Source organism: Macaca mulatta, chromosome 2 (genome assembly GCF_049350105.2).
Source record: "Macaca mulatta isolate MMU2019108-1 chromosome 2, T2T-MMU8v2.0, whole genome shotgun sequence".
Classification (NCBI taxonomy): domain Eukaryota; kingdom Metazoa; phylum Chordata; class Mammalia; order Primates; family Cercopithecidae; genus Macaca; species Macaca mulatta.
The window spans coordinates 35,569,193-35,589,382 of NC_133407.1; the positions used below are offsets into that span (position 1 = coordinate 35,569,193).

Below are 20,190 nucleotides of genomic sequence, written 5' to 3' on the forward strand. Positions count from 1 at the left end.
ATTGTGTGTGTGTGTGTGTTTGTTTTTTGTTTTGTTTTGTTTTTTGAGACGGGGTCTCACCCTGTTGCCCAGGCTGGAGTGCAATGGCGTGATCTCTGCTCACTGCAACCTCTGCCTCCCGAGTTCAAGCGATTCTCCAGCTTCAGCCTTCGAGTAGCTGGGATTACAGGCATGCGCTACCACACCCAGCTAATTTTTGTATTTTTACTGGAGACGAGGTTTCACCATGTTGGCCAGGCTGATCTCGAACTCCTAACCTCATGATCTGCCCACCTCGGCCTCCCAAAGTGCTGGGGTTACAGGTGGGAGCCACCGCGCCTGGCCAATAGAATTGTTTTCTAACTGGAATTTGTATTAGCAATAAACATTGAAGTTGAAATATCAGATTTTTTTAAAAATTCACACAGATTTGTTGTATAGTTTAGGTTCCCTTTTTTCCTCAACTTTTTATTATGAAATTTTTTTTTTTTTTGAGACGGAGTCTTGCTCTGTCACCCAGGCTAGAGTGCAGTGGTGCGATCTCAGCTCTCTGCGACCTCCACCTCCCTGGTTCAAGGATTCTTCTGTCTCAGCCTCCCAAGTAGCTGAGACTACAGACACGTGCCACTATGCCCGGCTAATTTTTGTATTTTTAGTAGAGACGGGGTTTCATAATATTGGCCAGGCTGGTCTCAAACTCCTGACCTCGTGATCTGCCTGCCTCGGCCTCCCAAAGTGCTGGGATTACAGGCGTGAGCCATCGCGCCTGGCCTATGAAAACTTTCAAACATACAAAAGGTAAAAGAATTTTGCAGTGGATATCTGTATACCTACCACCAAGATTCTATCATTAATATTTTACTCTATTCTTTACACAGATTTTATTTTCTTTACTTACACTTGCTAAAGTCTATTCCACTTTTTTTTATTTTTCTTATTATAATGTACTATAAGGTAGAGTAAGGGATATTTATAGGTTTTTTAAAATGTTTAATTCATCCTGCTATTTCCTGATAATATGTATGTCTAGGTTTGGTCAAGACCATGCCAGGTCAAACCTTATTTGGAATTTCAAAACACGAGAAGAACTGAAAGATACTCTTGAATCTGAAATGAGAGCATTTAATATTGACAGAGAGCTTGGAAGTGCTAATGTGATCTCTTGGAACCACCATGAGTTTGAGGTAAAGTTTGATTTTTCCAGTATATTAATCTTAAAAATAAAGCATGTACTATTTGAGGACTGATTTTTTTTTTAATTGTAATTACATAACTTGTCTTTACCTTTCCCCTTTAATGTTATGTAGGAAATATTGGAAAACTTTTATCTTTGTGTCAGACAAAATAAAAAATTTTGTTAAGTAACTTAGCTTTGTACCTGAGGAATCATGTAAGAATTTTAATAAATTTGATTCTATGCATTCCGAATCTGTTCTTTCCTTTTTTTTTTCTCCTCCCCCATTTCTGGGACCTTTGAGTTCTTTCTTCGTTGAAACATATCCTGTTTGCGTTGGTCCTTGTAACTTGTTTGATTTTTTTGTGTGTTAATTGATTCTGAATGTGACCATATTTTGCTGTTCTGTTAAACTATTGATGTGAAGAGCAGGAAAAGCAAGAAAGGTCATGGTGGTAGGTAATTTTGTATGTGTGGGTGTATATATAATTGAAGTATATTATAACCATATGTAATTTAAACTATTATAATAGCTTTAAATTTGAACATGTGAGTGATCCTGCAGGCTTTGATCTTTAACCCAGTTGCATTTCCAAAACGGGTAATACTTTGAATATGCTCATTCTTTTCTTAGCAAAATGAAAAACTTGTCTTTACTTGGTTTTGGGAGTCTGTATTCTTCTAGATTTTCTCCTTCTTCACTGTCTACTTACCAAGTTTTCCTTACTCATTTTGCTTCATCTCGCTGACCACTAAATGTTGGCTGGCTCCAAAGTTTCAGTTCTTTGACCTCTTTCATTTTTATTTGTTGCCTCAATGAAATCATTGTTTCATGGCTTTAAATGTTTTTATTTTATTTTATTATTTTTTTTTTTGAGACAGGATCTTGCTTTATTGCCTAGGCTAGACTGCAGTGGTGCCATCTTGGCTCACTGCAGTCTCTGCCTCATTGGCTCAAGCAATCTTTCCACCTTAGCCTCCCCACTAGGTGGGACCAGAGGCTTGCACCACCATGCCTAGCTAGTTTTTGTATTTTTTATAGAGACAAAGTTTTACCATGTTGCCCAGTCTGGCTTTAAATGTTTTTTATTTGCTGATGGCTTCCAGATTTTTATCTCTTGCTTAGACTTTCAGCCCTAGACTTCATACTTCATACCTAGATTCATAATTGGGTATCTAATAAGTATCTATAACTTTTCTCCAAAATTGTGCTCTTGTTCTTCCCCTGAGCCTACGTCTCTTACACTCTTTATGATCTTAGATAATGACTAGTCCTTACTTTCTAGTGAAAACCCTTGACATTATTTTTTCTCTTAAACCCCATATCAGGTTTTTTAGCAAATTCCATACAGTACACCTTGAAAATTTATTCAGATCTTCTTGATGGTAGATTGCAACAGTATCACTGCTTCTACTCTTGCCTCCCTAGAATCTGTTATCAACATAGCAGAGTTACCTTGCTAAATAGCAAGCACATTATTTCTATGCTCAAACCCTTGATGCTCTTGTGGTTTCCCATCTCAGTTAAAATCTGAGTCCTTAAAATGACTTACAAGCCAAAATCTATGTAACCCCCCATGCTAAGCATTGTTTCTTTTATCTCATCTCCTACTCCTCTCCCTCTCTCACACTCTGTTCCAGCCAAACAGGCTTCTTAGAAAACACCAAACTCACATTCTTGCCTCAGGGTCTTTTTATTTGGTGTTTCCTCTGCTTAGAATAAGCTTTTCCCCAGATAGCCTCATAACTTGTTTTCTCATATTTGGATCTTTTGAATGTTGTTATCTTAGTGGGCCTTCCCTGGATACCTTGTTTAAAAATGCAGCCCCTTTTATACATACACACACATTTACATTTACATTCTCTCTCCCTATCCCCATTTCCTGCTTTATTTCACTCTGTAGTACTTACTGTTACCCAGCTATCAAATATATTTCACTTTTTTATGGGCTTCACCTGTGAGGGCAGAAACCTTTGTTCAACTGCTGGGTCTCCAGTGCTTACAATAGTGCATGGCACACAGTATATGCTTAATAGAAATTGAATGAATTGAATGCTTAGACTTTATAGAAAGTGAGGCCGGCGCGGTGGCTCACGCCTGTAATCCCAACACTTTGGGAGGCCGAGGCGGGCGGATCATGAGGTCAGGAGATCAAGACCATCCTGACTAACACAGTGAAACCCCGTCTCTACTAAAAATACAAAACAATTAGCCAGGTGTGGTAGCGTGCACCTGTAGTCCCAGCTACACGGGAGGCTGAGGCAGGAGAATGGCATGAACCTGGGAGGCGGAGCTTGCAGTGAGTGGAGATCGCGCCACTGCACTCCAGCCTCGGAGACAGAGCGAGAAAAGGTGAAATGAAGATATATATTTGATTTTATATAATTTATATTTTTAGAAATCCATTATTTTAGACTTTGGAAAAAGAATTTTGATCTGAGAATTCCTTTTTATAATTGCCTGAAATCTTTCCTTGAGACACACAACCTGAGTGCAAGCATGGTGGTGCTGGCCCAACTCCTGATGTTTGACTTTGCCCTCATTTATCACCTCAATTTAGTAGAATGGGGTGATTCGACATAGAAGGAATTCTTTACGAAAATGTAAAATGTAGTTGATGTGTTGGTTTTAAGTCTTGGCACATCGCCGGGGGTAGAGCTGCGGGATAGAGGGAAGACCTGAAGTAGTGTATGTGTGTTGAGCAAATTATGTGTGATGCAGGACCATCTACTCCTTGCTTTTTTTTTTTTTTTTTTTTTTTTTTTGAGACGGAGTCTCGCTCTGCCGCCCAGGCTGGAGTGCAGTGGCCGGATCTCAGCTCACTGCAAGCTCCGCCTCCCGGGTTCACACCATTCTCCTGCCTCAGCCTCCCAAGTAGTTGGGACTACAGGCGCCCGCCACCGCGCCCGGCTAGTTTTTTGTATTTTTTAGTAGAGACGGGGTTTCACCGTGTTAGCCAGGATGGTCTCGATCTCCTGACCTCGTGATCCGCCCGTCTCGGCCTCCCAAAGTGCTGGGATTACAGGCTTGAGCCACCGCGCCCGGCCGTACTCCTTGCTTTTTTATGGCAAACCCAGTAGGAAATAAAGCAGATTTTATTCTTCCTTTTTTAATTGACACCACATAGTGCTGTGATGGTTTTTATCAGCAAGTCTGACATTTATAAAATTGGTATGTAATTCTCAGCATTTAGCTAAAATAGTCATGTTAACAATATTGAATTAATAAGTATTGTAAGAAATAAGTTCTGAACAGAAAGAATTATAAGAAACAATTATTAGAAATTGCCAAAATCTATTGTAAACTAAAATAGTGTAATTTGCTTTTGTTTATGAAGGTTAAATATGAGTGCCTGGCAGAGGAAATTAAAATAGGAGACTATTACCTGAGATTACTATTGGAGGAAGATGAGAATGAAGAAAGTGGATCAATTAAGAGATCGTGAGCTACTCTGTATATCCTGTTGCATTTGTACTCACTGTTGGTTTCATGGTTATTTCTATTGTGAACTTTTTTTTTTTAAATCTAGGTATGAATTTTTCAATGAGCTTTATCATCGCTTCTTGCTCACCCCAAAAGTAAACATGAAGTGTTTATGTTTACAAGCCCTTGCTATTGTTTATGGCAGATGTCACGAAGAAATAGGACCTTTTACAGATACCAGATATATCATTGGAATGTTAGAGAGGGTAAGGATATCATTTAAGGAAATTACTATTTGATAGTGTCACTAGGGTATGTGTTAAATTTTAAAACTAAATTTAAATTCTGTTTGATCACATTATTACTGTAACTTTCTGCATTCATTTTTCTGTAATTTATACTTACTTAAATCTGAGTTAGATGAATAGGAAAATGAATAGTGGGTTAGAATTTGTCCATGTCACTTTATGTGTTTCAGTTAGTATTTTCAAATGACTTTAGTTGACCTACTTGTCAGTCTTTAAGTATGGATGAGTTGGACAGGTGTATAAAAGAAATGGTGACTTCTAGAGTTGTATGTACCTTTGATTTTCCATTTTGGAAAAATCTTAATTGATGCTAGCATACTAAATTTAGAAGTGTGAAGATAGCAAAAACCTTTTAAAACTACAATGCTAAGCCTCCAAAAAAGAAACCTTGAGTTAGCACTTTACAAAGAATTTTATACAGTTTGTCAAATAAAAAAATTAGTGGACATGGTGGCATGTATCTGGTGGTTCACCGGGAAGTGGGAGGATCACTGGAACCCGGGAGGTTGAGGCTGCAGTGAGCTGTGATCACACTCCATCCTGGATGACAGAGCAGGACCTTGTCTCAAAAAAAATTTTTTTTTAAGAATTTGTGATTTAACACTTGAACATGGTGAAGGGGACAAATTAATTAATCATGCAGCTTATTTGATTGCTACCTGTTTGTTGCAGTGTATGTTTTATACTTTCTTTTGTGTTTACATTCCTTTTACTTAAAGTATCATTTGGACCAATTTTTTCACTTACTTCAATTTTTACATATGTCCTTAAAGCTATATATTAATCTGTTTGATGACTTTACAATGTCTGCCTTTCTAGGGAAATTAGACAAGTTATATAAAGTTGTAAAGAATGTAATTTTCAGGATTCATTAAGGAATTGCAATAATTGACAGATTTCTATGATTTTTCTCTTTAATGTTTAAAAGATGGCATTACTTATGGGCTGTTGATTTTGTCTAGTAATAGTAATAGCTTAATTTTTATTTCTATTCAGTTCTGACCAGATTCTCATTTATTTCAATAGTGCACAGATAAACTTGAACGAGATAGGTTGATTCTCTTCCTTAACAAGTTGATCCTTAATAAGGTACAGTAGTTTCGCATACATACATTGTTATTTCCAAGTCATATAAGTAATGTAAGATAAACTCACAGTTTGAGTTGATTATCCAGGGAGTGTTCTTTTCTGTCTTCTCCTTTTTAGGCAGAAAGTTCTGTGTGCTCTAACCTCCTGGAGGGAAAGGTTTTTGTCAGTATTCCCTGTATAGTCTGTCTTAATATTATAGGTGCAGAATGAATGAATGATAATAAAATTCTGAATGAGGAACAATGGATGACTTTTAATACATTAAAATGATCTTTAATAATAGAAATTATTAGCTTATTTTTCTTTAGGGACTTTCTAGGGTTAAATTTTAAGTAAAATATATGCTTGACATAAAATGGAAAGTCTTTATCAGTATACATTTTGCAGATAAAAAGTAATTGGAAGTTACAAGATTAGTCATTTTACTGTTTTCTTTTTGAAGACATTTTAATAGGTTCATGCTTATTTCGAACAAGAGGAATTCATAGTTGTAATATATAAAATTAATTCACAGTTTATGTTGAAGCATAAGCAGATTTTCATTTCTTAAAACTTTGATACTAATACCAATTTGTGTAGTTTTATTCTTGTAGTAAGTAATGCAAATGTTTTAAACTGAAGTGTAATTATACGTACAAAGATTTTAATTGAAATTATAGTCTCTTCTAAGAAGTTACCAGTTATTTTAAGTTTAAGAAAACAAACTGGAACATTAAAGGATTTTTAATATAGCAGACTTTATTTCTGATATAGAATAATCTGTTTATTAAAAAGACCTTGGCAGAATAATTGTAAAACCAGAGTTTATCATGACAGTCTTCAATTTGTTTACTCTTATTTTTGTGGGTTGTTTTTTCTTCAGAACATATTTAAGTAAAAATTCTTAAGTGATCTCTTTGTAATATAATTTTGCCCTTTTAATCAATTGGAATTCAGGTTCCTTGAACACAAAATGCTGAAAAGACCAAGTAATACCAGTTGTATCAATTATTTCCAAAGATTCCAAACATTCTCCTCTTCGAGGACCTTGTAGGTGGTAGTACCTATTGGGAAAGGTACTGTTGGGAAAGGTTTTAGATTGTGAGAAATGTTTAGATTACAAAAAAAATGTTTTCTTCTTCCAGAAAAATGTTAAGGATCTCATGGATTCAAATGGAATAAGAATCCTTGTGGACTTGCTTACCCTTGCACATCTCCATGTAAGCCGAGCTACAGTACCACTGCAAGTACGTATCCTTGTTTAGGTTTTACAAACTTAACATTCTTTGAGTATAATTTTGGAGTCAAAAGAATCATAGAAATCTGAAAATATATGATCAATCACATATTTCTCCAGTAATTACAGAGGACTAGTTCTCGGAGATTTCACACAGAAAATGTGAAACCACTGTAAGAACAATCCAAAATGGACAGTAACGGTTGAGTTTTATTTTTTCAGTTAAAGTAACTGTATCTCTAATATGGCTTATCTTGAGGCAATGTGACTTTCAGGATATAAATGGAATTCATTAGATATGTAACTAGTACTTTTAACATTGGCAAGCAGTAAGAATATGCTTTGCCTTAAAGGAGTCTGGACACCTTATTGAAACTCCCAAGAGGACTGATACTTAACTTATAGAAGAATCTATCCTTAGCTCATTTGATTTTTTTTTTTTTTTTTTTTTGGTATTTTAATTTCCTGATGTAAGGAGATGTGTCAGGTTAGATTGTGTGTGAATTGTGACCGAAAGTGCTAATCGAGTAGTATATGGCATATTCTGTTATATACCATTACAACAGGTACTGTTCTGGTACACATATAATACATTAACTTTTTGAATCCCCCAACAGCCCTTTGAGGTGGTTACTATCTACATTTTACAGATGAGGAAACTAAGGAACACAGAGGCTAACTATCTTGCCCAAGGTCACCTGATAAGAGGCAGAGCTACAGTTAAGACCCAGAAGTCTATATGCTCATAACAGCTTTGCTGTACCTCTCTATATGAGCCTAACTGAAAGCTGATAATTATGGCAGTATTTAAAACATGTTATTTCATTCTCAAAGAAGGTGATTGTAAGAAAAAGAACAGGCCGGGCACGGTGGCTCACACTGGTAATCCCAGCACTTTGGGAGGCTGAGGTGGGAGGATCGCTTGAACTCGGGAGTTCAAGACCAGCCTAAGCAACTTGGCAAAACCTGTCTTGACAAAAACAAAAAATTAGCCAGATGTGGTGGCACACACCTATAGTTCCAGCTACTTGAGGGGCTAAGGCAGGAGGATTGCATGAGCCTGGGAAGTCAAGGCTGCAGTGAGGCATTTTTGTGCCATTGCACTGCAGCCTGGGTAACAAAGTAAGACCCTGTCTCAAAAAAGAAAGACGAAGAACGTAAGAACCATGTTGTGATAAAATAACCCAACTACATAAAAATTTTAACATAGATTCTTGTAAAACATTGATAGAGAACATTGTAAGAATTATTTGTAGTAAGGGTAATAGATAATAAATTGAGACTAACTATATAAAACCACTGAAAACTAACTTTGCTGTTAGCATTTTAATGCTTTGATCTCAGATACTTATTGGAACTCTTAGTTGGAGTAAGTTTTTCCCCCGAAAGAACTTTAATATTTTGAGCATTATTGCTTAAGATTAATGATACATAGCTATTTACGTAACTATTTGCAATATTCTTTGCTACTAAAATGTTTGTGTCCTTGGTATTTATTGATGACCAATAGGGAAGGTAGATATCACTGAATTTAGCTTAGATTGCTGAGTGTGAACTTAGGAAACATTTACTTCAAATGTAACTTTTAAAGGGATATAAACCCCTCCTAAGTACTGCTGTGCAACTTTGTTTTATGACATCTGGTCTCTTAGATTTCTGCCTTGGAAAATAATTTAAATATTTTTTAAACTTAGAGCAATGTAATTGAAGCTGCTCCAGATATGAAAAGAGAGAGTGAAAAGGAATGGTATTTTGGCAACGCAGACAAAGAAAGGAGTGGCCCATATGGATTTCATGAGGTATGTATCTTGGAGAAACTTTTTGTGAAGGTCTCGGCATTTCTTATGCACTCCTGCTTAGCACTTATAGAGGTGTGGAAAATTTTAAAGCTGTCATTTAAATTCCTGTTATTAGCTCCAAGGGCCCTGCAACTCAGTTTCCACATGAAAAATGGAGAACCAAACATACATATAAAATTATGCCTTCAAGCCTTGTTTAAAAGTTGTTATTATGGATGTAGCACTCAGGTTTTTAGTGACTTTAATAATTTCTGGCTGTGTGTAGTGGCTCACACCTGTAATTCCAGCACTGTGGGAGGATCACTTGAAGCCGGGAGTTCAAGACCAGCCTGGGCAACATAGCAAGACACTGTCTCTATTAAAATAAAAAATAATTAGCTAGGCATGTTGGTGCATGCCTATAGTCTCAGCTACTTGAGAGGCTGAGGTGGGAGGGTCATGTGAGCCCAGGAGGTTGAGACTGCAGTAAGCCATGATCACACCACTGCACTCCAGCCTAGGCAATGAATAGCAAAACCCTATCTCCTAAAAAGAAAAAAAAAAAGCTCTCTTAGTACTTATGTCAAACTATAATGTTTCTATATGGTATGAACAAGTAAGTTTTAGTATGCAGTCTAAAATTCATTGAATATTACTCAGTCCAAGAACTAAGGACAATTTTCCTCTTTATCTTGATATTTGATCCTGCCTCCAATCTTTAGCCTCCTAGGCTCATTTTGAATTGGGGCAAAAATAGTTTTATAGAGGACCAACCCTTCTGCTCTCATATAATTTAATTATTTAGCACTCCACCTATCATTTTTACTCCTTCCAGTATTCTTTATGCTCTGCAGGTTGACAAAGTGGTGGTAGGTTGTTTTTTCTGTTTTTTTGTTTTTGTATTAACCAAATTTGGGTTCCCAAAGGCCTGTCAACAAAACTTGATTTTCCTAAAATAGTGTACTTGCATGTTTGTTTCATAATTTAGTATATATTTACTATAAGGTAGAAAACATTAGTGAGGTTTTTCATTTTATTTTGTCTGTTTGTAATAATGCCTTCCATCCATTAAGATGCAAGAATTGTGGACCAAAGGAATGTTAAATGCAAAAACCAGATGCTGGGCTCAAGGCATGGATGGATGGCGACCACTTCAGTCCATACCCCAGCTTAAGTGGTGTCTCTTAGCCAGTGGACAGGCTGTCCTGAATGAAACTGACCTTGCTACCCTTATATTGAACATGCTGATCACAATGTGTGGATATTTTCCAAGCAGGTAAAATGTAATTGAATGTTTTCATGGATAATTGATATGCTTCCTTAGTAACATCATAGAATCAGTCTGGTGGTTTAAAACAAAGATTCCTATTTGTGGCCTTGGAGGAATGCTGCTTTGACCTTTGGCATTTTTTGAAATGGATATAAAGAATTTGCAAATTTTATTAATAAAGTAAAACAGCTTTCTCTGGGAGATTTCAAATAATATTACAAAACTGAGACAATATTATAATTTCTGTGAATTGGTGTGAATGTTTTGAATTACCATACTGCAGTCCATAGACAGTGGTGAATGCCAGCTATTGATCTGACAGGCTAGCTATTCCTGCTATAGAAGGCAAGTGTAGGCCCACATCTTGCCCCACTTGACCAGTAAAGGTGAGAATTTGTTCTCTAAGTCATAAATGTAACACTTGCATGGAACTTTTTAATCTTTATGAAATATTTACATATAAATCATTTTGATTCATTACTGTACTGAAGATATCTTGTGATGGAAATTACTGAGAAACTGTCACATATTTTAAAACACTTGAAGTTTTCATCGTTCCAGTTGGACTCAAAAATTATACAGTTAGTATTTAGAAATAAGGTAGTATTAAAATTAAAGCAATACTTAGAAAATACCAAACATAGTTAAATCAAGGTTTAAATTTATGTAACAAAGTTTGATATGCCCTTTGGGGGAAAATATCCACTGACAGTGTGTTGGACAACACCAAGTTTAATCAATTAAATAATAAATAAGAGTCTTTGGCTCTTCTAGGATACTGTTTTTCAAGGAAATCTTATGGAAGGAAATGAAGTCATATTAAGCAGCCAAATAGATTTAAACCAAAATACCTAATCATGTTCCCAGCTGTATGAGAGCTTAGTCTTCATTAACAAAAAAGTAAGGTAATCTGCTTCATGCCTAGTAGAATGTCATATGCTCTGAACATACAAATTTTAATAAATACATTAGATGTTGACGTGAGAAAATGTTTTCTAGGGATCAAGACAATGCCATCATTCGGCCTCTACCCAAAGTGAAAAGACTGCTGTCAGATAGCACTTGCCTTCCCCATATTATTCAGGTGAGTTACTTTTATGTAATCAAACTAGGAGCAATTTTAAGAATCATTTTCTCTTAATTTTATTATCAGTACCAGTCTTTGTTTTGTTGCAGTCTATTCCATTTTCAAAAAGCCTAAACAGGCCAGGTGTGGAGTCTCACACCTCTAGTCCCAGTCCTTTGGGAGACTGAGGCGGGAGGGTTGCTTGAGTCCAGGAGTTCGAGACTACTTTGGTCAACGTAGGAAGACTCCATCTCTACAAAAAAAAAAAGTAAATAACCGCTAGGCATGATGGCACACGTCTATAGTCCCTGCCCTTTGGGAGGCTGAGGTGGGACGATTATTTGATCCCAGGAGTTTGAGGCTGCATTGAGCTGTGATCATGCCACTGCACTCCAGCCTGGGCAACAGAGCAAGACCTTGTCTCAAAAATAAAAGAAAAAGCCTGAACTTTGAATTACATTCATTTCACTTAATTTTTTATTTTTTTAATTTTCTTTTGAGACAGTCTCTCTCTGTTGCCCAGGCTGAAGTGCAGTGATGGGATCTTGACTCACTCCAGCCTTCGCTTCCCATGTTCAGATGATTCTCTTGCCTCAGTCTCCCGAGTAGCTGGGATTACAGGCATGCACCACCACACCCAGCTACTTTGTATTTTTAGTAGAGAAGGAGTTTCCCCATGTTAACCAGACTGTTCTCAAACTCCTGGCCTCAAATGATCCATCCGCCTTGGCCTCCCAGCGTGCTGGGAGTACAGGCGTGAGCCACCGCACCTGGCTATTTCACTTACTCTTGAGTTGCTGAATAGCTGTGGAAGATTGAACCTAAACGTAAGTTTCCAGATTCCAGAATTGTGCTGAAAGAGTTTATTTTTTACCTATTTTTAAAATCATACCTCTTTAATATCTGAAAAGTGATTTACTCCAGTTTGTGGTGTATGTTGATGTTGTTAATACTACTGGGAGGTACACCAGCAGGCCACAGGGGTGGACTTGGTGACTTATATCTTAAGTAGTAATCACAGCAGTCTCACTAGCTTCTGCCCTAGATTTTGACTATTCTTAGTTATGTTTTCATTGATACCAATGATTCAAAGCAGTGAGTTGGAATTAATGTTATGCTGAGCACATTTCTTAAAAGGTTTCCAATCATCCCTTTTTCTTTTGCGTTATTCTGCTTTTTTGGAATTAAGCTATTTAAACTTCAGATTAGCATTAAACCCAAATAAGTCAGGTCCTAGAGATTTCAGGCAAATGTTTTTATTAAGTTCTATGCCAGTAATTTGTGCCATTTGTACCTTTCAGTTGTACATTGGTCTGCAATGGGAGAGAAGAGTTAACTCAGTTTATATATTTTTACATTCACTTATATACTACCTAAATACCTATGTAAGTCATTGATGCTGAAAAATACTTCTAAATACAATAGGATAATGCCCTACTTTTTTTTTTTTTTTTTTTTTTTTTTTTGCCAATTTCTGTTATTTAAGCATACTCACATTTTAACATTTCTGTGCTTTTCTCTTGTGGACATTTCCATTCAGATCCTTCAGTGAAAAAGCACTGCAGTTATTGAGGACTCTAAACCATTACCACATCCCCCTCCCCGTGGGGCCATGTGGCTGCATATGTGAGGTGATGCAGAGAGAGGAATGTGTTCTCCTTGATAGACCCTCTCAACATGTGGATAAAACACCACACCCAGAAAATCAACCTCTCCCATTTTTCTAAGTCTTACGAAACTGAAAGGAAAAAGTAAATACAAATGGCATTAAATTTCAGGCTAGGAAGGGTTGATTGAAAAACTTTTAAGAAATGTGCTCAGCATAACATGAAGCTTGGGGGAGGGAGGCTTTCTTTTAATTAACCAAAAATTTTCAGTAAGATCTGAACAACGTGAATAAAGATATTTGTATTGATAAATCTAGCTTCTTTGAACAGTGTGTGACTCCTTTTTTTTTTTATATATTGAGTTAAATATTTTTAAGAAGTTATTTTTGTTTTTCTCTTAATTTTTTATATTCTGGGAGACCCAAATCTTGCCAAAGCACAGTTAGGTGGCTATAGTACTTTCCGGGAACGTTATCTTCATTGGTTGGAAAGGGATATCTATAATTCATTTGACTTTAAGAGCAGTACTCATTTTTACCATCTGATAGAGCTTCAGAATTTTTAGAGTGGTCCAAGATACAGTGAGTAAATGTTCTCGGTTTTCTAGTATAGTGATAGTTTGGAATACTCTGGGTGTGTGTGTGTACTGAATAAATGTTCTAGGTTTTCTAGTATAGTGACAGATTGAAATACTGTGGGTGGTTGGGTGTGTGTGTGCGCTTGTGTGTGTGTTTGCTGCTAATTCCCATAATGTCAAGTCTTGAACTACTGCCATTAACACTAGGGAAAATCCTATATGACTGTATGTTTCCTTTTTAAAATATGTAATAGTATGAAACGCTTTATCTAAATACCTTATGGAATACATAAGATACCAAAGCACAGAGAAATTTGAGTTATTTACTTAAAAGAACACATAGCTGTTTAGTCTCACATGAGTATAGAACTTTGGCCTCCTAATTTGAGCTACTTACTCTTCATTGTAAATAAATTAATTTAAATTAATAAAATAATTTATTTATTTATTTATTTATTTTTTGAAATGGAGTTTTACTCTGTCACCCAGGCTGGAGTGCAGTGGCGTCATCTCTGCTCACTGCAACCTCCTCCTCCTAGGTTTAAGCAATTCTTCTGCCTCAGCCTCCCAAGTAGCTGGGATTACAGGCACCCGCCACCACGCCCAGCTGATTTTATTTTTAGTACAGATGGAGTTTCACCATATTGACCAGGCTGATCTTGAACTCCTGACCTTGTGATCCACCTGCCTCAGTCTCCCAAAGTGCTCGGCTTACAGGCGTGAGCCACTGCACCTGGCTATAATTTTTTTTTTTTTTTTTTTTTTTTACTGGGAGCATTTGACCCAAAATTGAGGATTCATTGGAAGCAGGTGTTTATAGAAAATTGGAATGACACCTTTATTAAGCTTCATAGATAAAACTTATTAAATGTTTATCAGAAGTTTATTAATAGCAATTCTGTATGGTTTTTAATTAGCCCAGATTTATTAGAGTAATCCCAGAAATTCCCGTATTTGTAGCTCAGATTTCTAGAGGCCACATCTTTTGGTACTTTCTGGTAGAAGATGACTTGTTTACCCTTTGCCTTTTACCTGCACTTCTGGATCTACTTTTTAGGCTGTTTCATTGATCATTATTTTCTGCTCTGCTCCTTGAGTTCTCAAGAAGCCTTCAGGGGATTCTTATGTCAGCTCAGCTGAATTGAAACAAACCGAGAAGTCTTTTTAGGAAGATTCTTGCACAAAAAGCAATATTACCTGTAACGTTTATGACAAAACTAGCTTCAGGCATGTTTGGGCTTTTCTGAATACATTTTGATCAACTCTCAATTGATTTTCTGCATTAAATGTTGTAGAATGAATCATTTTTCAAATCTGTTGTGGGTCTGGTAGATGAGCTTACTGACTCCCATGGGTTTTTATTTTATAACTTACATAAGGAGCTATAACCTCAGCATATGAAATAAAAAACCTAAAGTGATGATGCAGGTTTTTTACAACCCAATGAAAACATGTTAATTTTTTTTCAGCTACTGCTGACCTTTGACCCTATCCTTGTTGAGAAGGTTGCTATTTTGTTATACCATGTCATGCAAGATAACCCACAGTTACCCCGCCTTTATCTGAGTGGAGTATTTTTCTTTATCATGATGTACACAGGTTCCAATGTGCTTCCTGTTGCTCGGTAAGAACTTTAAGGGTAATCTATTTGAAAGTATTATTTGAATTTTACATGGACTGATTTAATTGAATTTTTTGTGAGTACATCATTGCTTTTATTAAGATTCTCATTACAAAGGCTATTTAAGTAATATCTAAAGACTTGGAAAGTAGAAGAATGGGGGAAATTTACTCAGAATTGTACCACTATACCACATCTAGCATAAGAATGTATTATCTAGTATTTATGTATTTAATATAGCCATATTCGTATTGTACATGCAGTTTTACATTTTGCTTGCTTAAAATTTAATAATTTTTTATATTGTCACATAGCTTTAATATGACTACACTTTAAAAATCTTTCTAGTTCTTGCCTTATTCAGAAATTAAGTAATTTGGGAATATGGATTTATGTGAGTTGCCATTTGTGAGTTTTATTTAGCTGTAAAAGATCTAGTCTTTAGAAAACTAAGGTTACAAAAACTAAATCGCTTTTTATATCTGATAGATAATTCATTTTTCTTTCTAGATTTTTGAAATACACACATACCAAACAGGCTTTCAAGTCAGAAGAGGTAAGCCAGATTAATCCTCTGAATACTTAGCCCTGGGTAAGTTGTTTTGGCACTGTAAAGTTTCCTGAGCTGTGTATTATGTTTACTAGATTATAAGGACTTGAGGGCAGGTATTGTTTTACTCTGTTCTTACATCGTTCGTGGTACCTTGCACATATAAAGTCTAAGGTAATATTTTTAAAGGAAAATAAATGTCACTGACCCATTAGACTTAATATTGAGATTGCAGCTGTGAATTATAGCCTGACACCTCCATGAATATAAGTTGTTCTCTGTATAAGGTTTAGATTAGTGATTTTCGTAAACAATTCACCTGAGTCTTACGTTGTCAGCTAAAATTCAGGAAGACTTCAGCCTTTTTGTTCAGATCCCAAAGTGGCAGAAGTGCTAGGTTTCTTTTTCGAAGCTACTCAGTTTTTCACATGCTCTCAAGTGTTCTTGTCGTTTTACTGAGGAGTTAAGCTGGGAATTAAAAACAAACAAACAAACAAAAAAGACTTATTTAGGTAGTTTGGACAATCTAAACTTAATATCTACCTTTTACAAAGAGATATTTATTGTTGAAACTAAAGGATGTTTTGAAATATGTTCAGCTTTTCATGGAGCATGGACTTCTTTTTGGATCAGATAGAGCAGAATAATAAACCAAAACCAGACCACTGTTGAGAAGACTAACAGAGGAATGCTGGCACCACCTTGACAATAGACACTAAATTGTATGTTTTATAGAGCAGCCAGTGAAGCCCTAGAAAGTGACCCATTTGTCTAATATGAAAGATGCCCATGGCAGCATAATTTCCACAGCTTTATACAAATAGAAAATGAGAATATAAACAAGTTAAAAAAGTCTCTAATGATAGTACCTTAATGTAGTATTAGACATTTGGACATTCTTTTTCTTCCTTTATTTCTGTGCCATTATGCATAATGTAATTTTTTCCAAATTTTATATTAGAAATGATTTATATCATTTCAGCTAACAGTATTTTGAATAATTATAGCAAAACAGTATTTAAAGCACAAATCTGGATGTTTAAATTACCAAATAATAGTATTCAAGAATACAACTAGCAATTCTTTACCCAAAAGTTTAACAGATAGTGAATTTGTTACTCCTATTAGCAGAAAGCCTGAAAATATTCATCTTCTAATTTGTCTTTGCACCACATGATAAAACCATGTTTGGGTTTTTTCCCTTGTCTCTTTGTTTTATCCTAGATAAGTAAAATGTCTTAATTTTCCTAGAAGGAAATAAGCATTTATTTGTATAAATCCTAGCTAGCCCTTGGGATTTTATTTCTATTGAATAAAGAAATGAGTTTAAAATTTAGTATGATCATTATCCTGACCCCATTTGGCCTGCCAGAGGATATGGACTTCTCAAAACAGTTAATTATAATTACTTTAAGTAGAAATTCTCCATCTAGATCCTAGCTACATTTCATGAGGACAGGCTCTTAATGATCTTCTGAACTTATTTTTGAAAACAGAAGCAAGTACAGGTGGGACCTATAGCCAACAATATAATGCAGGATAATTGATGTAAATCTTTGTGGGATATTCCTCCTGTTTGTCCATTACTGTTACACGTGGTCAAAGGCCAGTCATCCTAAATAATACTGGCAGCTTGTGACACTTAAAGCTAAGACTGCTGCGGTACCAGAGGCTGTTGGTTCTGCCTTAGAATGCCAAGCTAGTTTGTACCAGATACCTTCCACTCACATTTTGCTGTGTTTCCATCTACATTCCCAAAGCATAAAAGCAATTTGTTTCAATTGTATTCCTTTCTTAAAGTGTTCTCTAACCATAAATCATTTATTAGAAAATTGAAAGATAACTTTAATGTTTTTGTTTTGTTTTGTTTTGTTTTGAAGACAAAAGGACAAGATATTTTTCAAAGAAGTATACTTGGGCACATTCTACCTGAAGCAATGGTTTGTTACTTAGAAAATTATGAACCTGAAAAGTTTTCTGAGATTTTTCTAGGAGAATTTGATACTCCAGAAGCAATCTGGAGCAGTGAAATGAGGTAAATAACCAGTTGGTTGATTGATTTGTATTTTATAATTTAGTCTTTGCTGCTCACCATCTGCTTTAACCTGTTAAAAGACATGTTTTCACTAGTTTTATAATCTAAAATGGCAGTAATCATTGATGCCAAATCAAATGATGGATTTCCATAAGGTCTTAAGGTTTTCTCTGTTCTAACAAGATTTGACAAAATTACTATTACCTTAACAGAACTTTGTATAACAGTAGGGCCCACCAACCACTGGTACTTTTTAAATCAGTTTATAGAACTAGTAAGATTTTAGGTAATGAACTGATAATATATATAGGAAATTGGGATAAAATCAAGACATACCTCTGGCTATTTGGAAGTAGGACTATACTCCCACTAATTAAAAACTATGCCCACATAATTTGGATCAATGGATCGGACCAGAGATACCCGAAATTATTCTAGAATGTGGGCTCCCTTACCCCAACACCTTTTTGTCCTTAATCTGGAGGTTAGCATTCCTAAGGTATGTCTTTATTGGCGGGGGAATGCTCTGGGAAAAACCTGTGGAAACACAGAAAAAGGAAAGTTTCAGAAGCAGATGACAATGCCCAGCCAGTTTCTGTTCAGACAAGGCTTGACACTTCATAGTTCCAGTGTCAAGGTTGTCTCTTTTTGGAGAACCCCTCAATTCCCCTAGCTGGATGGCATTAGATCTTCTGTGTCAATCACTGATCCTCGTCAGACTGCACACACTCCATGCCACCTGCTTATCATCATTTGACTTGTTGTCCTATGGGCTTGTCATGTGTTAGCCACCAATGTGAATATATTCTGTATGGCAGTCATATTTTTCATTGAGAAAAAATATGTAACAATATTAACAAATTACCAACACAGTTCTTCTGTGTAATATTTTTCTCCTGAGATTGGCTAATATAAGGCCCTATCTAAAAGACGGATTGCTCTTTGTGCTGATAAGTTTCTGCTTATCTGAGGCCAGATCCTAGACCTACAGTAAGTTTGTTGAAATACATGCCATCTAGTGAGCTTCTTTGGATAATAGCAAGTTTGAGTTTCCTAGCTACACCCTCATGCATTCAGATGCGTACCATTTGCCCTTCTAATGGCTGATTTTTTAATAGGAAGAACTGAGAGTATCAGCCCTTTTCTCTATGATCTTCTTTACAGATAAGTATCATAGATAAGTTTTTTCCATGTTTATACAATTAAATGCCCAAAGTAACATATTTAAAAGCTCTCATTTTAGGATAGTAACTGAATTATTCTATAGATGATTCATATAACTATCTTGCATGATTATGTATCTTAACCTTCTCTTTAAAATAATCCCTTCATAAAGCTTGACTGGAGGTTTTTATGATTGTAGGCGCCTCATGATAGAGAAGATTGCTGCCCATCTCGCTGATTTCACACCTCGCCTTCAGAGTAACACAAGAGCACTTTATCAGTATTGTCCCATTCCTGTGATCAACTATCCACAACTAGAAAATGAACTGTTTTGTAATATTTATTACCTCAAACAACTGTGTGATACAGTCCGATTTCCAGATTGGCCAATTAAAGACCCGGTAAGTCAGCAGTTTAATTTGTGCCACCTTAAGCCACAAAAAAAGGCCTCTAAACACTTCTGGGTATTTTGTCCTCCTGCAGTAAGAAGGAGAATAGCTTTCTTAAGTATTCCTTCTTAAGCACTAAGCACTGTGCGACTCTGAGTATAGTTCGTTATATTTGGGTAGATCTCACGTTGAAAGATAATTTTTTAAGGGAGTATTAAGAATATTGCAATCTTTGTCTTTTGTGACAAAGACAAAACAAACTTCATGCAGATAACATAATTATATGTATATAGTATGACATACTAGAATAGCTTGGTGGAAGCTTGTCTTTATTGCAGGTTGATTAAGCTCACAGATGGTGGAGTTAGCCAGTCTGGGATTGAGTTTCAGCTGGGCCATTAATATTTAATAACTCTACTTAATGGCCGGGTGCGGTGGCTCATGCTTGTAATCCCAGCACTTTGGGAGGCCAAGGCGGGCGGATCACGAGGTCAGGAGATCGAGACCATCCTGGCTAATACGGTGAAACCCCCTCTCTACCGAAAATACAAAAAATTAGCCGGGTGTGGTGGCAGGCGCCTGTAGTCCCAGCTACTCGGGAGGCTGAGGCAGGAGAATGGTGTGAACCCAGGAGGTGGAGCTTGCAGTGAGCGGAGATGGCGCCACTGCACTCCAGCCTGGGTGACAGAGCGAGACTCCGTCTCAAAAAAAAAAAAAAAAAAACTCTATTTAATATTCAGTACATTGCTTATTTGTCTAAACCTCAGTTCTCATCTCTAAAATATTGGTAATACTAGCAGCTATCTGGTGGTGTTTGTGAAGATTATTAAGAATTCACATAAGCATAATTCCTGGCATGCATAAGAGGCAATGAGTGTGACCTGCTCAATTATAAAACAGTATGCACTGTTGACCGGTCCAGAGTGCCCTTGGGACCCCTCTA

The 20,190-nt window shown here is 36.3% G+C and overlaps 1 protein-coding gene across 1 annotated transcript in view; it reads left to right on the forward strand.

Moving 5' to 3' along the window:
• DNAJC13 (DnaJ heat shock protein family (Hsp40) member C13) overlaps positions 1–20,190 on the forward strand; it is a 121,165-nt gene that overhangs the window by 55,324 nt on the left and 45,651 nt on the right. The window contains exons 22-33 of the mRNA XM_001115526.5: positions 1,010–1,163; positions 4,492–4,595; positions 4,684–4,843; positions 5,912–5,974; positions 7,099–7,200; positions 8,885–8,989; positions 10,042–10,244; positions 11,238–11,322; positions 14,958–15,112; positions 15,620–15,665; positions 17,540–17,694; positions 19,058–19,259. Of these exons, the coding sequence (XP_001115526.2) occupies positions 1,010–1,163; positions 4,492–4,595; positions 4,684–4,843; positions 5,912–5,974; positions 7,099–7,200; positions 8,885–8,989; positions 10,042–10,244; positions 11,238–11,322; positions 14,958–15,112; positions 15,620–15,665; positions 17,540–17,694; positions 19,058–19,259 (1,534 nt within the window). The remainder of the gene's footprint in view (positions 1–1,009; positions 1,164–4,491; positions 4,596–4,683; positions 4,844–5,911; positions 5,975–7,098; positions 7,201–8,884; positions 8,990–10,041; positions 10,245–11,237; positions 11,323–14,957; positions 15,113–15,619; positions 15,666–17,539; positions 17,695–19,057; positions 19,260–20,190) is intronic.